This window comes from Tiliqua scincoides, chromosome 2 (genome assembly GCF_035046505.1).
Source record: "Tiliqua scincoides isolate rTilSci1 chromosome 2, rTilSci1.hap2, whole genome shotgun sequence".
NCBI classification, from domain to species: Eukaryota; Metazoa; Chordata; class Lepidosauria; order Squamata; family Scincidae; genus Tiliqua; species Tiliqua scincoides.
Window position 1 is genome coordinate 185298418 of NC_089822.1, and position 18534 is coordinate 185316951.

The 18534-nt window shown below is 43.3% G+C and overlaps 1 protein-coding gene across 3 annotated transcripts in view; it reads left to right on the top strand.

Moving 5' to 3' along the window:
* FNIP1 (folliculin interacting protein 1) overlaps positions 1-4811 on the top strand; it is a 120005-nt gene extending 115194 nt beyond the window's left edge. For all 3 annotated transcript variants that reach the window (XM_066616340.1, XM_066616342.1, XM_066616341.1), the window contains one exon: positions 119-4811. In XM_066616340.1, coding sequence (XP_066472437.1) covers positions 119-197 — 79 coding nt within the window. In that variant the 3' untranslated portion in view covers positions 198-4811. The remainder of the gene's footprint in view (positions 1-118) is intronic.
* The last annotated feature ends 13723 nt before the right edge of the window (positions 4812-18534 follow it).

Below are 18534 nucleotides of genomic sequence, written 5' to 3' on the forward strand. Positions count from 1 at the left end.
TTGATGTTTTACTTGTCTGCATGCAGGTGCCTTGGCAGGATAAAAATGCTACTCAACATTAGTAAGAGATTCAGAACATTGAGACTTGGATTGAAATCCCTGTCTGTTTTTCTTTTAGGATTGAATCCAGTGACCTTCCATTGCTGGCAGCTGTAGCAAGCACTCACTCTCCATATGTTGCCCAGATTCTGCTCTAAAATACCAAAGGGCAAAAGACAATAATTTCTTTTTATAAAATGGAAGACAAGAAAGCAGACATGAACCACTCTTGTCCGGGCTCCGTCTTGCCTGCAGGCAAATGAACTGAACAGTTTACTGAGCTGACTGTGTGCCTCTGGAACTGAATACATATTGTGCAAACAGAGTCATTTTTCCCTTTCCTTTCTTGGCCATTCATTTTTTTTAATTTTTTTTTTTTTTGATGAAAATAAAAATTAGACCAGAGAGTCAGATCACTAGAGAAGACACTAGAGCCTGGGAGATTGTAAATGGCTTGGGCAGTAACTGCCAAAATGGATATAACTACACACTGTTAAAATGCAAGAGTTCAAGGAGGAGGAACTGCTTCATAACCCTACACAGTGCTGTTACTGTTTATACAAGAGAGCAGAACCAACTGGCTACTTGGTACCAATTAGGAGAGCATTTAAAATAATTATCAAGCTGCAGTTGTTTATAATAATTCAACTACTTCTGTGTTAGCAGTTAAGTGCTAAATATCTTTTTCGGGGGGGGGGGGGAATTAAATTGAGGTTGAATAGGAAACATATCCTACCAATAGCAGTGGGCTCAGAAATGTATTTGTAGCCATTTTTCTCTGGAAAAGAAGCTTGGGATTAAGAGCCTCCAAAATGAGTGTTACATCTCTTTATGGTTGGGCGTGTACCTGATGTTCTGCTTTTGATGTTACTCTGATGTTGATGGTTTTGTCTAAGAAGTCTATGAAAACAAAATTTGGGCTGAAAAAGAAGATACTGACTGAAATTTTTTGGCACTGTATTGTTACTGTTGACTTTGAACAATTTGTGAGATTATTTTCACCTTGATCTTGCCCTATTTGGGTGCAATTCAAAAAAAAAATTAAGAATGTTTAACTCGCTTTGAAATCCTGGAGGTTTAAATGCTTGGCTATATGCTTGAATACCATTGATTTCTCTAAGGGCCCAATCAGACATCATGTGAAATGTATAATGTGGCCTGGTAGCTTTGAAGAGGTGCTTTGAATAGTGGCTGGGTGGTGCAAAACTGAGAGAACTGTAAAAGGAAGTTAGGGTGACTTTAGAACTTTACCTCATCACCCACCCCTATTGAAAGCCAATGGAAGCTTTCTTTCTATTTAAGATGGTGTGGTGGGGCATGATTGGGATAAGGACCACAGGAGGGGCAAAGTCCTTCATACTCTGTGCCATAGTTTGCCCCCATCTCCAGCCTCTAAGAATTCAGCACAGTCTAGTTTTGTATGAATTGATCTTAATAGTTTTAAAGATTTTAGGTAGTTAGTATGGAAGTGGGAAATTGAAAAGAATCAAGACTGGTGTAGGAATGAAAATACTGCGGGGGAATTCCACCCTTAATTACTCAGGTAAATTACAAAGTTTAAAGCTGGGCCCGTTTTCACATTCACGTTTAGCATCTTCATCAGCATCAATTTAGACAAACTACACGAGTGTTCCTGGAGGGGGACAAAGTGCTAAATCTTTCAGGCCTCCAAACTCCGGTGTAAAGCGGCCCTTCCCCCTTGCCTGCAGAGCCTTTTGGTGCAGGGAGAGGGAAGTCGAAGCATCTCTTCTGCTTTGCTCTCCCTGCTCTGAGTGGCTCTGAAGATGAGGCACAGGTGCCTCTTTACACAAGAGTTCAGGGGCCTGAAAGACTTAGTGTTTTGGCCCCCCTTCCAGGAATGCCAGTGACAAACTATATTTGTAATATCGGTTTTTCTTCTAACCCAATTACCATCATTTGGATTAAATGCAAAAAGTGGTACTTGTTCCTGTGCAGTATCTCCCCCTTACTCCCATCTTATGCCCATCTTGTCCTTGATGAAACAATAGAAGTAATGATTGCTGATGAAAGACCCATCAGTTACAAATAAACAAATACAATAACTATCCTACAGTAGAAGATGTTCTGAACATGCTTGACTACCTCAGTTCACTAACTTAATGGATACTGCATGAAAGGCTTTTGCTTCTTTCACTCAGCATCTCTTCAGGTTTCACTCACTATATCTTTGCTACAAATTAATGTTTAGAGTTCTACATTTCATATATCATTTCACCATGAATATGAAAGCTATATATTCCCTAATTCACTAAAACAGCTACTTCCCTGTATATTTTTTTAGGGCTCAAAGGGAAATTTTATTTTTTAAGAGGTGAAGGGGTACTCAGAATCAGTGGTGGACCTCCCCAGCACCACGCTCTAAGGTCTGCGATGGGCTCCCCTGCAGGCAGTTGCTGTTCCCTTTAACGCCAAGTCCGCCCCCCTCACCTGAGGCTCACAGAGCCTCCCATGATTGCAGGCTGTGTTGGGAAAGCTTCCTGAGGCTTCCCCAACATTATAAACTGTGCTTCCGGAAAAAGGGATGCATAGTTTCCAACCCTGGCGGGAGCTTCACAAATACTTCCAGGGGTTCTCAAGGCTCGCGCCTGGGGCATTTGCCCCATCGAATATAATGAGAGGTCCACCACTGCTCAGAATACTTTAGTTACTACAGATATCTTCTGTCCATTGCTGAGATACCTTTAATGGGAACACAGTAGCTAATAAGGCTAGTATGGCCACTAGCTAGCAAATGTTGAAGGCATTGGATTCAATAAGAGAAATCTAACTGCATTGCACATAAAGTTTTCCAATTCCTGCAATTAGTCTTGCAATTAAATGGTTGTAAACCCTCGTCAATGGAATTTTTGTTATGTATGGGATCACAGCTAACAGTTGTGACCAAGAGCTCATGTATAAGACTTCTACTGCCATCTGTGGTAGATCATACTCTGCAAGCACATAGAGCACTTTCTGTTTCTGTAGTTATGTGTGTTTACTCATAAGTAATTCCCACTGTGTTAAATAGGCCTTACAACGAGGTAGGTATACATAAATCATAAGACCCAAACAACATATAATGGCCATATACTACCATCTTTAAATGCGGGTCTGCCCCATTCACATGTAATGCCTGGAGACCTGTTTAAATGACACAGGAGCAGGGGTACTGTACTGCTTTTATCCCATACTATGCTCCAGCACTGGAAGAAAAATAACTGGGGGGAAAGCCAAGGGATGGGAGAAGGTTCAACACTATACACCTGCACATCCCTTTGGTCATTTAAATTGCATCCCCTGCTTTACACAATGAATGGACCCACATTTAAAGATACAAGACTGCTTTTGTCTTGTGTAGCTTGGTCCTAAGACAATTCTTGTTGCCAGTTTGCCTCTTATTTTCCAAATTACTACTACAATCAAAAACCGTATAATTTTTTTATAGTAGTCTTCCAACTGCGGTCTGGAATGATTGCTGGCAGTAGATTGCTGCTGCGCACCTTGATCTTACAGCTGTGCCATGCTGAAAGGGGCTTGTGCTGAGGTTGCTGCAGCAACTTCTGAACAATGCAAGGAGATGGAGAGTGCCCTGGTATAATGTCTGTCAAAGTTGTAGGATATAGTGTGTTCTCATATAGTGAGTCAAACCATTGGTCCATCTAATGTAGTCCTGTCTGAATGGAGGTGACTCAGGATGAGACTTGAACAGGGGTCTTTCCGCACCTTTCAACATGAATTATTTAAGTAAAAATGCCAGAGATAGAGCCATGTGAAATTTTTTTTACCCCTGAGCAATGGCCTCTACCCACTGAAATGGCTTCCCACAGCAAAAGACTATCAGGCATTGCACTGAAGATACTTGGTTCCATGATGGCAGAGGAAACTTACAAAGGCTTGTTTATGAGTCATGAGCAGCCCTCCATCCCAACTGTTCCCCCATCTGTTTCCGGGCTGACTTTGTGTCCTTACTGTACACACTTTTTGCCAGCGCAGTTGGCTCATAGAATCAGCAAAGCAACTTGATAAGATCAGTTATCAAAGCAATGATAAGCATGGTCATGATATATCTCCTCTAAAGGCACTAGATACCCAACCACACCATCCATCCAAGCAGATTTTTTTTTTTTACAAAGCCAATATTTTGATGCTCGTCCTATTGGTATAGCTGGAATGATTACTGTGCAAAAGACATTGTAGCATGATGGCATGCTTTCCTGTGACTGATACTTGTTTATGGTACATGCAAAATTGTGGTACATACACTGTTTTTTTTTTTAAAAAAGGGAACTATAACAGCACTGTCGTGTTGACCTCTTAATGTGTCGTGCTTTTCCGAACAATGTATAAACAAAACTAATCTTTTGGATTTTGCAATATTCCCACCATCCATTAATATGTCTTAATTATAAGGCTGAAATTTTTAAAGTATATTACACATACATACTAGCAAATTCCTTTCCACTCCAGTTGGCAAATGCAGAGCTGCCAAACAAAGAAGGAAACCATCCCCCCCAGCAGGATTTTAAATCATGCTTTAAAAAAAAAAACTTTCATTTTAAGATAGATGTTTCATGAGGGCTTTGTTTGTTTTGTTTCCCACTCTCCTCTAAATTATTTAGTTGGTGGTATGTGTAATATGCTGGGCAAAATGTACATACTTCTTACCTTTTGTTTTTTTGTATATATATTTCCCAAGATGTGTACTTGTATTATAATAACCATTCCCAATTTTAGGGGAACTTTGTGCAATAAATACAATATTGTCCATTTAATGGCTAGTATTATTTGCCTGATTTGTGCAAGGTGGCAAGATTGTTGGTGAAAATGTATTGCATAAGAATATCACAATCTAGAAAGCTGCTTCAGGTGCATCTAAGGGCTGTGTACAATATGATTTAGATTTCCTTTGGTAAAACGGAGCCCATTTAATTCCCCTGATTCTCAAAAGTGGTTTTCCTTAAAGTGCAGAGGATTGTTCTTTAGAAACCAGAAATTCTAGATCCTCCTGTCACATGGTGCCGACTTGGTTATGAAAGTCTTTCAATTTTAGTAATATCCAAGTCATGTGTTCATATTTCAGGATTAAAACAATACAAAGATTAAAACTGATACAAAGATTCACATATACACATTGTGCACAAAAAGTTGAAGTCCCATACACTCAAGAGAACATTTGTACCTATTTCTGCTTGCTGATTATCACCCACCATTACATTTTGGCTTATATGCCTATTGACACTTTTCCCAGGCCATAGGAACAGGATGAGCTCTTTACTTCCCTCACAGAAACTGGCCTATTTTGTAGACATTCTAATAACCTAAGAAGAGCCCTGTTGGAACAGACCAAATGTCCCTCTAGTCTAGCATCCTGTTTCGCATGGTGGTCCACCAGCTGCTTCTGGGAAGTCACAAGCACAATTGCTGTCCTGGAACTGGCTTTTGGAGGCATTCTGCCTCTGAACTTAACAGGAACACATAGCTACCATAGCTAGTAGCCCTTGATAGATTATCGCCTTGGTCCAATCCCCTTTTAAAGCCATCCAAGCTAGCTAGCGCCCATCATGAGATTTTGAGGTAACAAATTCCAGAGGCTAGTTACATGCTAAGTCTCTTGTCAATCAGTTTCATTGCATGATACCTGGTTTTAGTATTATGAGAGAGGGAGAAAACTCCCCCCCCCCAGTGCATAATTTTATAAGTCTCAATTATGTTTTCCCTTAACCACCTTTTCTCCAAGCTTAAAAGCCCCAAACATTGAAGCCTCACCTCATAAGGGTGATGCCCTATCCCGCTTTTAGTGGACCTCTTTAACACCTTCTCTACCTCTACAATAAAATTCTTGAGATGTGGCAACCAGAACTATATACTGTACAGGTCAAGCCTATTTATACACAGATTTTTTATACAAGGATTGGACTCAACACGAATGGCCACTGCAAATGAGAAGGAATGTGCTGATTCCTGAAGAAGGGGAAAAATGCATCCCTTTAAAATCAGTTTAAAAAACTGAACAGTCCTTTAACAATAGCCTCTTTAATGAGAGAGAGGGGGGGGGGGACAGCTGGCTGACAATCCATCAATCCTTCTCTCTCCAGTGGACCCCTCCCTTCCCCCTGAGCAGTGAAAGAAAGGTGATCACTTTGCATTGGTGAAGGGAGGGGCTGAGTGAAGTTTGGAGGAGACTGATGGCTGATGAATGGTGTTCTTAATGACTCTTATCTTAACCTTGCAAAGGTTAGCAAGGATGTTTTTAAATCACTGGAGCAAAGAAACTTTGTTTTTAAAATTGATTTGCTGTAGTTCGTTTTTTGCCATCCATGTGAGTGCTTGGAATAGAACCAACTCGAATAATGAGGCTCAACCTGTACTCCAAACAAGGCTTAGAATTTATTTGTACAGCAGGCATATACTGTTATTATTCTTGTTCTTGAACCCTTTTCTAATGACATATAGCAAGGGATTCTCCTTTACCACTACTGCACACTGGATTAACCTTTTTGTTGAGTAATTTCATATGCCTCCAAGGTCTCTGTCCTGGTTCATCATGAGGTGCTCAGATCCCATCAGTATATGTGTGGAATCTGTATTTTTTTGGTCCCAATGTGCGTAATTTTACGTTTACACACACTGAACCATATTTGGAGTTGTTCCTTGAGAGCCAAGAGCTCCATGGACCAAAACCACACCCAACATGCAGATAGTCAAAACACAGAGAACTGTGGAAATCAACCCCTCTCCCCCACGAATGTTCTCCATAACTGTTTTGTTTTGATTTTCTAATGGAGCATTTATGGCTTGTTTACATCAAAAGCTCAGTCTTACTTTGCATATTTTATTCCTAAATCTTGTTTAACAAGCTTAGTTTTGAGGGCGGTATGAGTACCGTATCCTTTTCACCCTGTTGCTCAACTTCCACAGAAGCTTAACTTGCCTCTTTGTTTCCTGTTTACCTCAGAGCTTTGTCAATGGGGTTCCCTCATAAGCTAGCTCCAAATTTATGCCTGAAACTAGTTTCCTCTAATGTCCTCTTGTGGCCATTTAGAATAAGAGGCAGGAGGCAGGAGATGTGACTCAGTTTCTGGGCAACACCAAGCTACAGATCCTAATTTGATGTAGATTAGGGCACTGTTAACCCCTGGGAAATGTGGTTGTCTCAGGAAAGTGGACAATGGGTGATCAAAGAGGTGATGAAGGCTGTAATCCTACACACACTTACCTGGGTGGTAAGCCCCATTGACTGTGGTGTGACTTACTTCTGAATAGACATGCCTAGGATTGTCCTATAATGTAGTTTCAGCTTCCAGGGAATGAAAATGACTGGCTTACTTTTTAGTCTGCAATTATCCCTTTCTCTGAACCTGCACTCTCATTTTCAAACTGATCTTTTAAAGTGAACCAAGTCCTAAACTTACAAGTTCAGTTAGCTATAGACTGTAAATTTAGGCTGAGTTTGAATTGAAGGCTCAGGGCCCAGTCCTATCCAACTGTCCAGTGCTGGTGCATCCCAGCCCTGAGGTAAGGGAACAAATGTTCCCTTATCTTGTGGAGGCCTCCATAACTACCCTCCCACCACAAGATGCAGTGCACACCCCCTTTTATCATTTTATAGCTAGGTACTAGTTTTCCACTGTTCAAGCCTTGGATTAGTTGAGTTAAATTTCAAGCCTTCACTGCTACAGCTGAGCTGAAATACTATAAATTTCAGTATTTATACTGAAATATAATGGGCAGCCCAATCCTGAGTGGCCTGGTGCTTGGGGCTGCAGCAGCACTGAAAATGGCTGCCACTGCATCCAACATACCCCAGTCAGCCATCACCTCCTCCTCGGGTGAAGGGAATTTTTGTCCCTTCCCCCAGGTAAAACGAGTAGACCCGCAATGGGGCTATTTAATTCTACAATGACCTTTAGAGCCTCCATGTTGGGCTTGCTCTTACTGTTTCAAATTAAAACACACAGGCTGCTGTCTGTAAGTCCATATCTGCACAGTGCAGATGTGGTTAATACTTGTATTGTGCTAAGTAAGTTTAATAGCTTAATCTTTCACTATAACTGAAAGGGAAATAGCTTCGACAAGTGGCAGTGGCTCTTCACTCTGCCACCCCCACTCACTTTGCCATGTGAGTCTTTTCTCTGACTGATCCACGCATAAAAGCTCATGAAGTTCCCTCCTGCTGAGCTGGACCATTCGTCCATCTAGCTCAGTGTTGTCTACAGTGACCAGTAGCAGCTCTGCAGGACTCCAGACAGGGGTCTTTCCTTGCTTTACCTGGAGCTGCTGCAGGAATTGAATGTGGAACATTCTGTTGGAGTGGTTGGCAAGCAGAGCACAGAAACCCAGAGAGAAGAAATTCCTCTTGTAACCAAAATGACTTACTATCACTAGCCTGCTTGCTATTAAGACTAAATGATGTATATAAGGAATAAAAACTGAGGCAGAGGTAAAAGATCAAACATTTACTTCTAATTCTCAAATTCTTATTTCTAAAGCATCTGGTTTAGGACCAGAAGTTCTGACAGTTTTGAACACATAAACATAACCTAGTTTGTTTATCTCTCTTGGTTTGAGAGTACTAACTACTGAAAAGAGCTCAGCTATGTGCAGCCATCTCTCTAGAAAAGTGGTTCTCAAACTGGTGTGTCGTGACCCACCAATTCATGTCACACTTCTCCTGTCCCTTTAAGGGACAGGGAGAGGGGGGAGGCAGCTACACGATCCCAGGATCGCATCGCTAAGGGGTGGTTAGGGGAGTGCTTTGTACTTACTTTTAACCAGGTAGAGCTGCTGGAGGCTGCAAGAGCTGCGCGGAGCCCTGCGCAACCCTTCACAGGGCTCCCCAAGGCTTGGAACATTCAGAAAGAGCGGGTGCAAAGCACCTCTTCCTGCTCCCCACACCTACAGCAGCCTCCAGCCGCCATACCTAGTTAAAAAGTAAGTACAAAGCACCCCCCACACCCCGCATTAGCGGGGTGCCCTACCCTCTCCCCTGCAAACACTGAGGGAGTAAGCTTCTTCAAAGTTTGAAGATCTTCACAGATCACAGGTGGTCTGCAAGACCCTGAGAAGTGGTCTGCAAGGCCTAAGGAAAAAAGGTTGACTTTGATCACTTCCATCGCCTCAGTGAGCAAGTGCTCCCCCACAGACCATCATAGAGGGCAGAGAACAGATCGCATGCACCTGCAAAAAAGCAGAAATCCACCAATCTTCTCTACAAATAACACCTCTAATAAATCTCCTCTAATTATTACAAATTTAACTGTATTTTTTGTGTGCAGGAGGTGGGGAGGTTGCATGTGGTTCATGACTATCCAATATATGCCTCAGTGGTCCGCAGGCTCCTAAAGGTTGGGAACTACTGCTCTGGAAGTTCAGGTAGTTAAACTGTCACAAAATGAATGACAGGTTGGGAACTGCTTCCTCATGGAACACTCCTGCCTATGGAATGTTGTGCCACTCCCTTCAGCTCCTACAGCAATTGTTGCCCTAATTTCTAACACTTTTTGCACGTCAGTCACCAGCCACTCGGTATTTTGTTTTATATTTGAGCTCCGGCACGCAGCACTAACCTCAAGTATTTATGAACACCAAGATACCATACACATGTAAGAAGAGAAGAAACGGCCTCTCAAACAATATTAACACACAGTCTAATCATTTGACTGGTTCTGTATAGTGCCTGTTCCGTGTCTCCTTCCTCGCCCCGCCCCCGCCATTTAATAGCTACCACAGCTGGAGATGATTCCTGAAACCATACTGAGGAAGCAGCTGGGAGCTGAGGAAGCTGTCGTGTTTTAACAGAGTGTGTTTCATTTCTGAGCAACTACTGTTGAGCTGTGCATGACAGGTGCTTTCCAGGTGCTCACCACCTTCTGGAGCAAGTCAAAATGAAAAACACAGGGACCTGAACTTTTGACGATTGTCATGTCTTTTGACTGGTTGGCTGTGCATCTTGTTCTTGTTTGTAACACAGTGTTATTCGGCTGGCAGTCCCTTTTTATTTGGCTTTTGATATGATGCCGTGGAAACGCTGTTGCCTGAAAATGGTGGAAAAAGCAAGTACCAGTGAATCGTTTGTATTTCCACTTCACAGCACAAGACGGTTAATTTCTCAGGTTTCCGCTGGGCTTTACATCCAGCTCTAGCTGCCAAATGTCTGAATGTAATAAAAAAGCACAAGCTCTGTGTTAGTAAACTTGGTGTTTATCGTATGTGAACTCTACATGTTGCCAGATGCAAGGGAGGGCACCAGGATGAGGTCTCTTGTTATCTGGTGTGCTCCCTGGGGCATTTGGTGGGCCGCTGTGAGATACAGGAAGCTGCACTAGATGGGCCTATGGCCTGATCCAGTGGGGCTGTTATGTTCTTCATGGTCTGGTGCTGTTGTGTCTGTGACATATTGGTCTGATCCTGTGGGGTGGATTGGCCTCTGTCCTGCCTTTTTGCCTCTGCCAATCATTTGTAGTATGAAGCAGTGGAATGGGTTGGACAAGCATTTGACCAACATCCCATCAGGCAACCTAAGCAATTGCAATGGATGCAATTATTGCAGCTTCTCACTTTGTTTTCCTTCCCAACCTAGTGTTCCTTGACACATCTAGATGGGCATTCATCTATAACATCCTGGCATGCTGCTTCTTGAAAGGTTACTTTCCTGACACGCTCCTCCACAATGTCTACCTCTACAATATTTGCTTTAGAGAGAATGAGAACTTAAGATGCTACCGACGTAATCACGACAACCTGGTGAGACAGAAAGTGGGGCACATAATTGTCACAAGTTTGGACTAATAGTGACATGAGTTGAAACTGTGGAATAGAGCGGTGCCCATACTGAGGCAGGAAAGTTTTTGTCCTAACCAGTTAGCAGCTCAAGCATATCAGCTGAGCAGCAGGGAGACCAGTAGCAGCATGGGAGATAGATGCTGCTGGAACTGTGTGCTTGCTTACCTTGTTGGCATCCTTCAGTCTCGGAAGACTATGGTGTCACGCTCTGAATGGTGGTTCTGGAACAGAGTGTCCTCTCCAGTGCGCGAAGCCTGGGTAAAGTAGGTATGGAGGATAGGCTGTTACCCATGCAGCAAATCCCCCCTCTCCACGTCACTGAAATGGTCCAATGGAAAGGCAGAGGCCAATACGGTTGGTTCCAGCGGCGTTGCAGGAGTTGCCAGAACGTGACTGTGTTCAGCCATGAACTGCCTCAGGGACTCCAGCTCTGGATTTTGCCTCGAGGTTGACTCCTGAAGCCTTTTCCGTAACTGGATGTAGCCACAAGGCAGTGGAGGTTTGGGATCAGTGTTTTCCTTCTCTCAGATGAGCTGCCTTCCCAGGCTGACGAGTCCCATCTACCTGGTGGCTGTTTAGTCGCCTCTTACGACAAGTACAGTAAAACTAAGGGCCTATTCTTATCCCCAGCTCCCAGGGGAGTTGCCCTTGTAAGAGCAAATTATGCGCATGGAACTTTCTGGAATACTGCTATGCTTGCCTCACCTCAAATCAGAGGACACATCAGAATAAAGGTGCAAGACTTCCCCGTATATAGGCTTCTTGGTCCTCATAGCGGCATGCCTTCCATTCCCACCCAAACAGCTATTAGCCATGATGGTGAAGTGAAGCTTCCTTGTTCCAAGGCAGTATACCTTAGAATAACATGTGCTTGCTTGCTTACCATGTGCTTAGCATCCTCTCTTCTTTGTTATCTCCTCCCAGCACTTATTTTGCTCCGCCCCCACAAGAGCAGCAGAGGGTGGGGGCTGGATTCTCCATTTGTTCTGAGTCTTCCTTCCCTCACCTCCTGTAATAAATGTCGTGTTTAACCCTATTTCTTCCTATTATTCCTAATTTTTGGAGACTTCTAACCATGGTTCCCTCTATGCAGCTTAAATTAGAGCCCCTTGGAGCTTCCTTCACAGAGTTCCAGAGACTGATGATGATGATGTTGTCACCAAGCACTTGGGTGCTGTCCAAGTGCAGCGACAGTGGGGCTCTGTGTGGTCCTTATAATTTTTACATGGAACACTGCTTCTAACCTCTCCTTCCCCAAAACTGTTGGGACATCCTCCTGCAAGAGACTTTGTTGGAAGTCATTATCAGCCAGGCTTGTGCTTTTCCTCTCTCTCTCTCTCTCTCTGCCTCGCACACACACATACACCCTTTCCCCCATTTTGTTTAAGTCTTTCTCTTTTGTATTTTATTAAATTAGTTATCTTTGGATTCTTGCCTGCCTAGTCCTGCCAAGCATTTTGTGTAATGCTGAGGGAGTGCCGTCTCATCCTTTGCCTTAGGCAGCAGAATGCCTTGGGCCAGCTCTGCTTACATGAGCCTGCAGCCCTTCCTGATTTCAGTTAATCAAAAGATTATACAGCTAAGTTGAAGATCAAGTTTTTAAGTTATTGAAAGATGCATGCAGTTTTGAAACAAATCCTACTCTGAGGCAGACTCATGAGACCAGTTTCTAGAGTGGCTGTTTGTGTCGATGCATTTATCTATTCAGGCATGTCCATATGGGTGTGTGTGTGAGTGTGTGTGGTTTGGAGATTTTTGATATGATGTTTCAGCTCATCTAAACCAAATGAAATAAATGCATGGCATGGCACGTACTGATCCCAGGGCAGTGCATATAGCAGAATGCAAAAAGTGTGTGGTCAGTACAGGTGGTTCAGTTACCTGAAAGAAAGACATGCAAATCCTCATGCAGCATGTGTGGGAGTGCGTATTGCTTCCTGAAGTTGTGGCTTTGTGCTAAAGCTCCAAATCAGGCATATTTCATACTCTCCTTTAGCCTTGCTAAATGAGTTTGGGAACCGTGTCAGGTTGACTCTACTCCAGTTGACCACTGGTCCTGAACCCTCCCCCTGTACCTGTAGCACAGATCAGCCAAGAGATTCAAGTCACCACTGTGTCCAGTACTCTCATCTACAAATGAGAACATTCCCCAAATGTCCTGCAGAGCCATGGGGTCTCTATCAGATGCTCTCATTGGTCGATGGGAAGGCAGAAGGATCTGCTGTCTGCCGCCTCTCAGCCTGTTGGCATTTTGGATATGTGGAGGTCCAACATGCCAATGCAAGGCTTTGCCCCAATTTGTTCAGTGATCTGGTACCAACAATGAAAAAGTTTTTAATTCTACAAAAGAAATTGGAATCATAACTATATGCTGATGAAGGTTTGTTTTGTTCATTTTAATGTAAGGGGTTGGTGCTAATGTTATCAAAACTTTTCTGAGTGCAAGAATAAAATACAAGGGGTTGGTTGATTTCACTCAAGTTTGAAATTCCGTTTCTCAGTTTCACTCGGCTGAGTGGCAAAATATAGAATTTATTCAGCTTAGTGCTGAGTAAGTGTGAACTGCTAACTGGGTAAGAAGCACTTTTTCAAGTGGGTGCTCCTTTTTTTGGCAGGGGCAAAAAAGCAGGGCCCGCGTTACCCCAGCACTGTCTTTTCTAGTGGCTGTCTGCTGGTGTTCTTTTACATCTTTTTAGATTGTGAGCCCTTTTGGGACAGGGAGCCATTAGTTATTTGATTTTTCTCTGTAAACTGCTTTGTGAACTTTTTTTGTTGAAAAGCTGTATATAAATACTGTTGTTAACAACAACAACAACAACAGTGTGTTCGTGTGGCCAAGGGACTAACCAAAGTAACTTCATAGAGAGTAGCTGTGATTTGGGGTTAATTCTATGGCTTGCTCTGGTTTGGGACAGATGCACCTTGGCTAAAAGATGAACAGGGATGGTTGATCTGGCATGGACCTGGGTTAATTGTGGCTCAGAAGTGACATAAATCCCCTTGGCAGGGTTCACACTTTTAGAAGTGCTGGGAGTGCAGGCCAAGATGATCTTGACACTTATGTCAGCCTGCATCATTACCTCCCATTAGGAGGATTATCAGCCCTACTCAAATGTTTATCTGTGTTCTGAGCTTGCTTAGCAAGTAAAACAGCTTCTTCAACGGCAGCTGAATAGAAAGTCTGTTGCCAGAGCAGATGATCACGAGTTCTTCTGACACTGTGCTTAACTAGTCCTGTCGGTGCCTCTTTGTGGGTTTGCGGCAAGAGCTTGCTGTGCTGGGGGGGAACTCCAAACCTGATCTTCAGAGAGCAGCGGAAAGGCACTTGCATCTCCTCAACAGCACTTCATCCAATGCCTCTGCTAACCATACACCAATGTAACTTTTATTTGAGCCTTTTTTTGAATGCAAAAGACTCTAAAGTTTGTAAGAATATTTACATAAGTTTCTCAGTTTCAAAACACTTCACAACTGTTATCTCAGGAAACCTTACAATGGCCTTGTAGAGCAGAGCAGTAGGATTGTCCCCAAGTCATTAGTGGGTTGCTGAGTCTGAGAGGAAGTGGCTTGCTTAAGGCTTCCTAGTGATTTCATGGTGGAAGCAAATTTTGACCCACAATCCTGATTCACAACTCAACTGCTCTGTTATGCTATCTCTTGTAAGTTTGGTTTGTATAAACCAGACTAGGGAGCATTGGATTGTGATCTTTCTAGACTGGATATTTATTTACATTTATTTAAAAGGCAGGCCTGTCAGATATGTTAAGGAACCTATGCCAGGGAAGCTACAATAAGGATTGTGTTGGAGGTCAAGTTCCCTTTCATAGAAAGGGCAAGGTGGAGTAGTTGGGTAGCCTTTACGCTACCATTGAGTGGGGCAATGCTCACTGCTACTCTATATACAACTTAAAGGAAAACTTGTGGGTAGGGTCAACTGCACAGCACTACTGCCTTGATTCCTGCTTCCCTTTAGGAAGCGAGCAGAGGAACTAGATCAGGATCCTGGACAAACTTTTCTTTCAATTAAGTGCAATAAAGCCCAGGAAAGTGCCCATTTGTTTCATCCTTTCCACCAGTCCAAATATGAGCTTTGAATGCCCAACCTACAAAATGACTTGACAGTCCAAATAATTGCTATTAAACAGTAAGTTCCTCTATAGTATCAGTTTCCAATTATTTTGCTTCTTAATGGCTACACACTACAGTCACTGGAAAACACCTATAATGCACCATGAGATATAGGAGACTGCACAAATGGTTATTAAGATATATTAATCCTTTGGATCTTCAGTGGCTAACATTGGTGCATTTTCAAATATTCAACAGATTAGTTCTTCATTCAGGATTGTCCTTGTCCAATACTTAAAAACCCCAAAGGGGCTTTTTACAATAACAGAAAGGTTCTATCTTTCAAGAACCACACAACATTTCAGATGGATCTTTCATGGTCTGGTATCACTTCTGGCCCCCAGTTGCCTCCCACACTGGCTGACAAGCAGCTCCTTCATCTCTCACTTGAAGGGCAGCCAAGACACTTCTTTTCTCACACCAAAGAGCAGATGGAATAACTCAGCTCAGCTTGTCAGCTGCTTCAAGGTCTCACCATTCACAGAGCTGCCGGTGGCCTCGAACTGGTATTATCATCTTCAGATGTTATCTTTGGGCTAACAGAGGCTCTACCCTCTAGACCAGAGGTCCTGTCCTCTAAAAGCATAAAGTGCAAGGTGAGTGTCCACTTACGCAAGGACACCTTCCAGTGAAACTGTCTTGCAACAAAACAGTCTTAAAGTAAGCATGTAGATTACACAGTTTGCCGGTTGCCCAAGCATTATTTACCCTGAGGTAATAGGTTTACTGAAATCTCACAGACAAATTTCTTAAAGACTGCTCTCTATTCTGTCACATCAATTTTCAAGAAAGTGGGTTTATGTAAGTCGGCAGCACAGGCTAACCTTAACAGGTGAATTGAAATGAGTGCACACTCTTGCTCTACCACAGTTTTTCTTTACTTTTAATTACTTAGGATAAGGATGGAGCCACTGAGATTAGTTTGGGCTGCTATATGGGATGAACCATATGGCATGTAGCAGCTGATACGTTTCTCTTACAAAGTTGCAAAAGTGACACTTGGAGCAGCCCCTGGAAAAGATGCCATACTGCCATACAAAGGGGGACATCACCAGCAAAATGGGTCCAAGTTGACCCACTGTGGCCGCTGGGGCTTACCCAGGGGCAAGGAGACAAATGTCCCCTTACCACAAGGAAACCTCCAGCAGCCAAAAATCTCCCACAAGATGCAACATAATTCACACCAGTGCCACTGCATTGCTTCACAGGAATTTAGGTAGGATTGGGCTGTATGTTTCTGAGATTCTCTTAGACCACCATGATTTAAGTGGATCATGAATTAAGTGGAATGCATCTCTGGTCACTCCCACAACCTGAGCATCCTGGATGCTCTTGAGTCATTCATTATCTCAACTGTGTGGGAGCTGCTTATCTATGAATGGCTCCTGCACAGCTGGCAGACTGTTTAAATGGCTCATCATAAATCTGGGGGCTGGTGGGCAATCACCTAGATCTTTTCCACAGAACTAGAACCCCACTTTTCATGTGTGGTTCAGAACTAGAACCCTACCAATAGATAAGCGATTCCTGTGTGGGTGAGATCATTTAAAGGGCATGGAAACATAAGGCTGTATTACAAGGGAGCCAAATTGTGATGGGAGTCCCAATACTGTCACTGTCACCAAGTATCTTGAATAAATCTTCCTTAGGCTGGGTTCCAACCATAAAGCACAACATTAGCAGACCATCGAACCTAAACATGGGAAGGGTAAAAGAAATAAAATAATAAAACACTGGTAGAAGCAGTATTTTAATTTCAGTTATTTTATAATGGAGTGTAGGTGACAAGAATTGACTTGGTTGTGTAGACAAATTCAGCATAAGAACCTTCTACAAACCTTTGTATTCTGGGTACTGAAAAAATACAGCACTGCTAATGGCAAGTTTGTGAAGAAGTATATAAACAAGCTGTATATGTGAAGTGTAGCCTTATCCAAACTACCACCACCCAGCTTTTATGAGGTAAGCTTCCCTCCCCCACCCCACAAAGTGAGACTAGTTAATTATATGTAAGGGCTTCTACTATTGCAAAAGCAGGCCGTTATAGGTAGGCCAAAATCGGATTTAAATCTGTTTGTAGCAATTTCCAGCAATTGAGGTCAGCCCAGGGGACATAAATGTTTAAGAACATAAGAACATAAGAACAGCCCCACTGGATCAGGCCATAGGCCCATCTAGTCCAGCTTCCTGTATCTCACAGCGGCCCACCAAATGCCCCAGGGAGCACACCAGATAACAAGAGACCTCATCCTGGTGCCCTCCCTTGCATCTGGCATTCTGACATAACCCATTTCTAAAATCAGGAGGTTGCGCATACACATCATGGCTTGTACCCCATAATGGATTTTTCCTCCAGAAACTTGTCCAATCCCCTTTTAAAGGCATCTAGGCTAGACGCCAGCACCACATCCTGTGGCAAGGAGTTCCACAGACCGACCACACGCTGAGTAAAGAAATATTTTCTTATGTCTGTCCTAACCCGCCCAACACTCAATTTTAGTGGATGTCCCCTGGTTCTGGTATTATGTGAGAGTGTAAAGAGCATCTCCCTATCCATTCTGTCCATTCCCTGCATAATTTTGTATGTCTCAATCATGTCCCCCCTCAAGCGTCTCTTTTCTAGGCTGAAGAGGCCCAAACGCCGTAGCCTTTCCTCATAAGGAAGGTGCCCCAGCCCCGTAATCATCTTAGTCGCTCTCTTTTGCACCTTTTCCATTTCCACTATGTCTTTTTTGAGATGCGGCGACCAGAACTGGACACAATACTCCAGGTGTGGCCTTACCATAGATTTGTACAACGGCATTATAATACTAGCCGTTTTGTTCTCAATACCCTTCCTAATGATCCCAAGCATAGAATTGGCCTTCTTCACTGCCGCCGCACATTGGGTCGACACTTTCATCGACCTGTCCACCACCACCTCAAGATCTCTCTCCTGATCTGTCACAGACAGCTCAGAACCCATCAGCCTATATCTAAAGTTTTGATTTTTTGCCCCAATGTGCATGACTTTACACTTACTGACACTGAAGTGCATCTGCCATTTTGCTGCCCATTCTGCCAGTCTGGAGAGATCCTTCTGGAGCTCCTCACAATCACTTCTGGTCTTTACCACTCGGAAAAGTTTGGTGTCGTCTGCAAACTTAGCCACTTCACTGCTCAACCCTGTCTCCAGGTCATTTATGAAGAGGTTGAAAAGCACCGGTCCCAGGACAGATCCTTGGGGCACACCACTTTTCACCTCTCTCCATTGTGAAAATTGCCCATTGACACCCACTCTCTGCTTCCTGGCCTCCAACCAGTTCTCAATCCACGAGAGGACCTGTCCTCTAATTCCCTGACTGTGGAGTTTTTTCAGTAGCCTTTGGTGAGGGACCGTTTCAAACGCCTTCTGAAAGTCCAGATATATAATGTCCACGGGTTCTCCCGCATCCACATGCCTGTTGACCTTTTCAAAGAATTCTATAAGGTTTGTGAGGCAAGACTTACCCTTACAGAAGCCATGCTGACTCTTCCTCAGCAAGGCCTGTTCGTCTATGTGTTTTGAGATCCTATCTTTGATGAGGCATTCCACCATCTTACCCG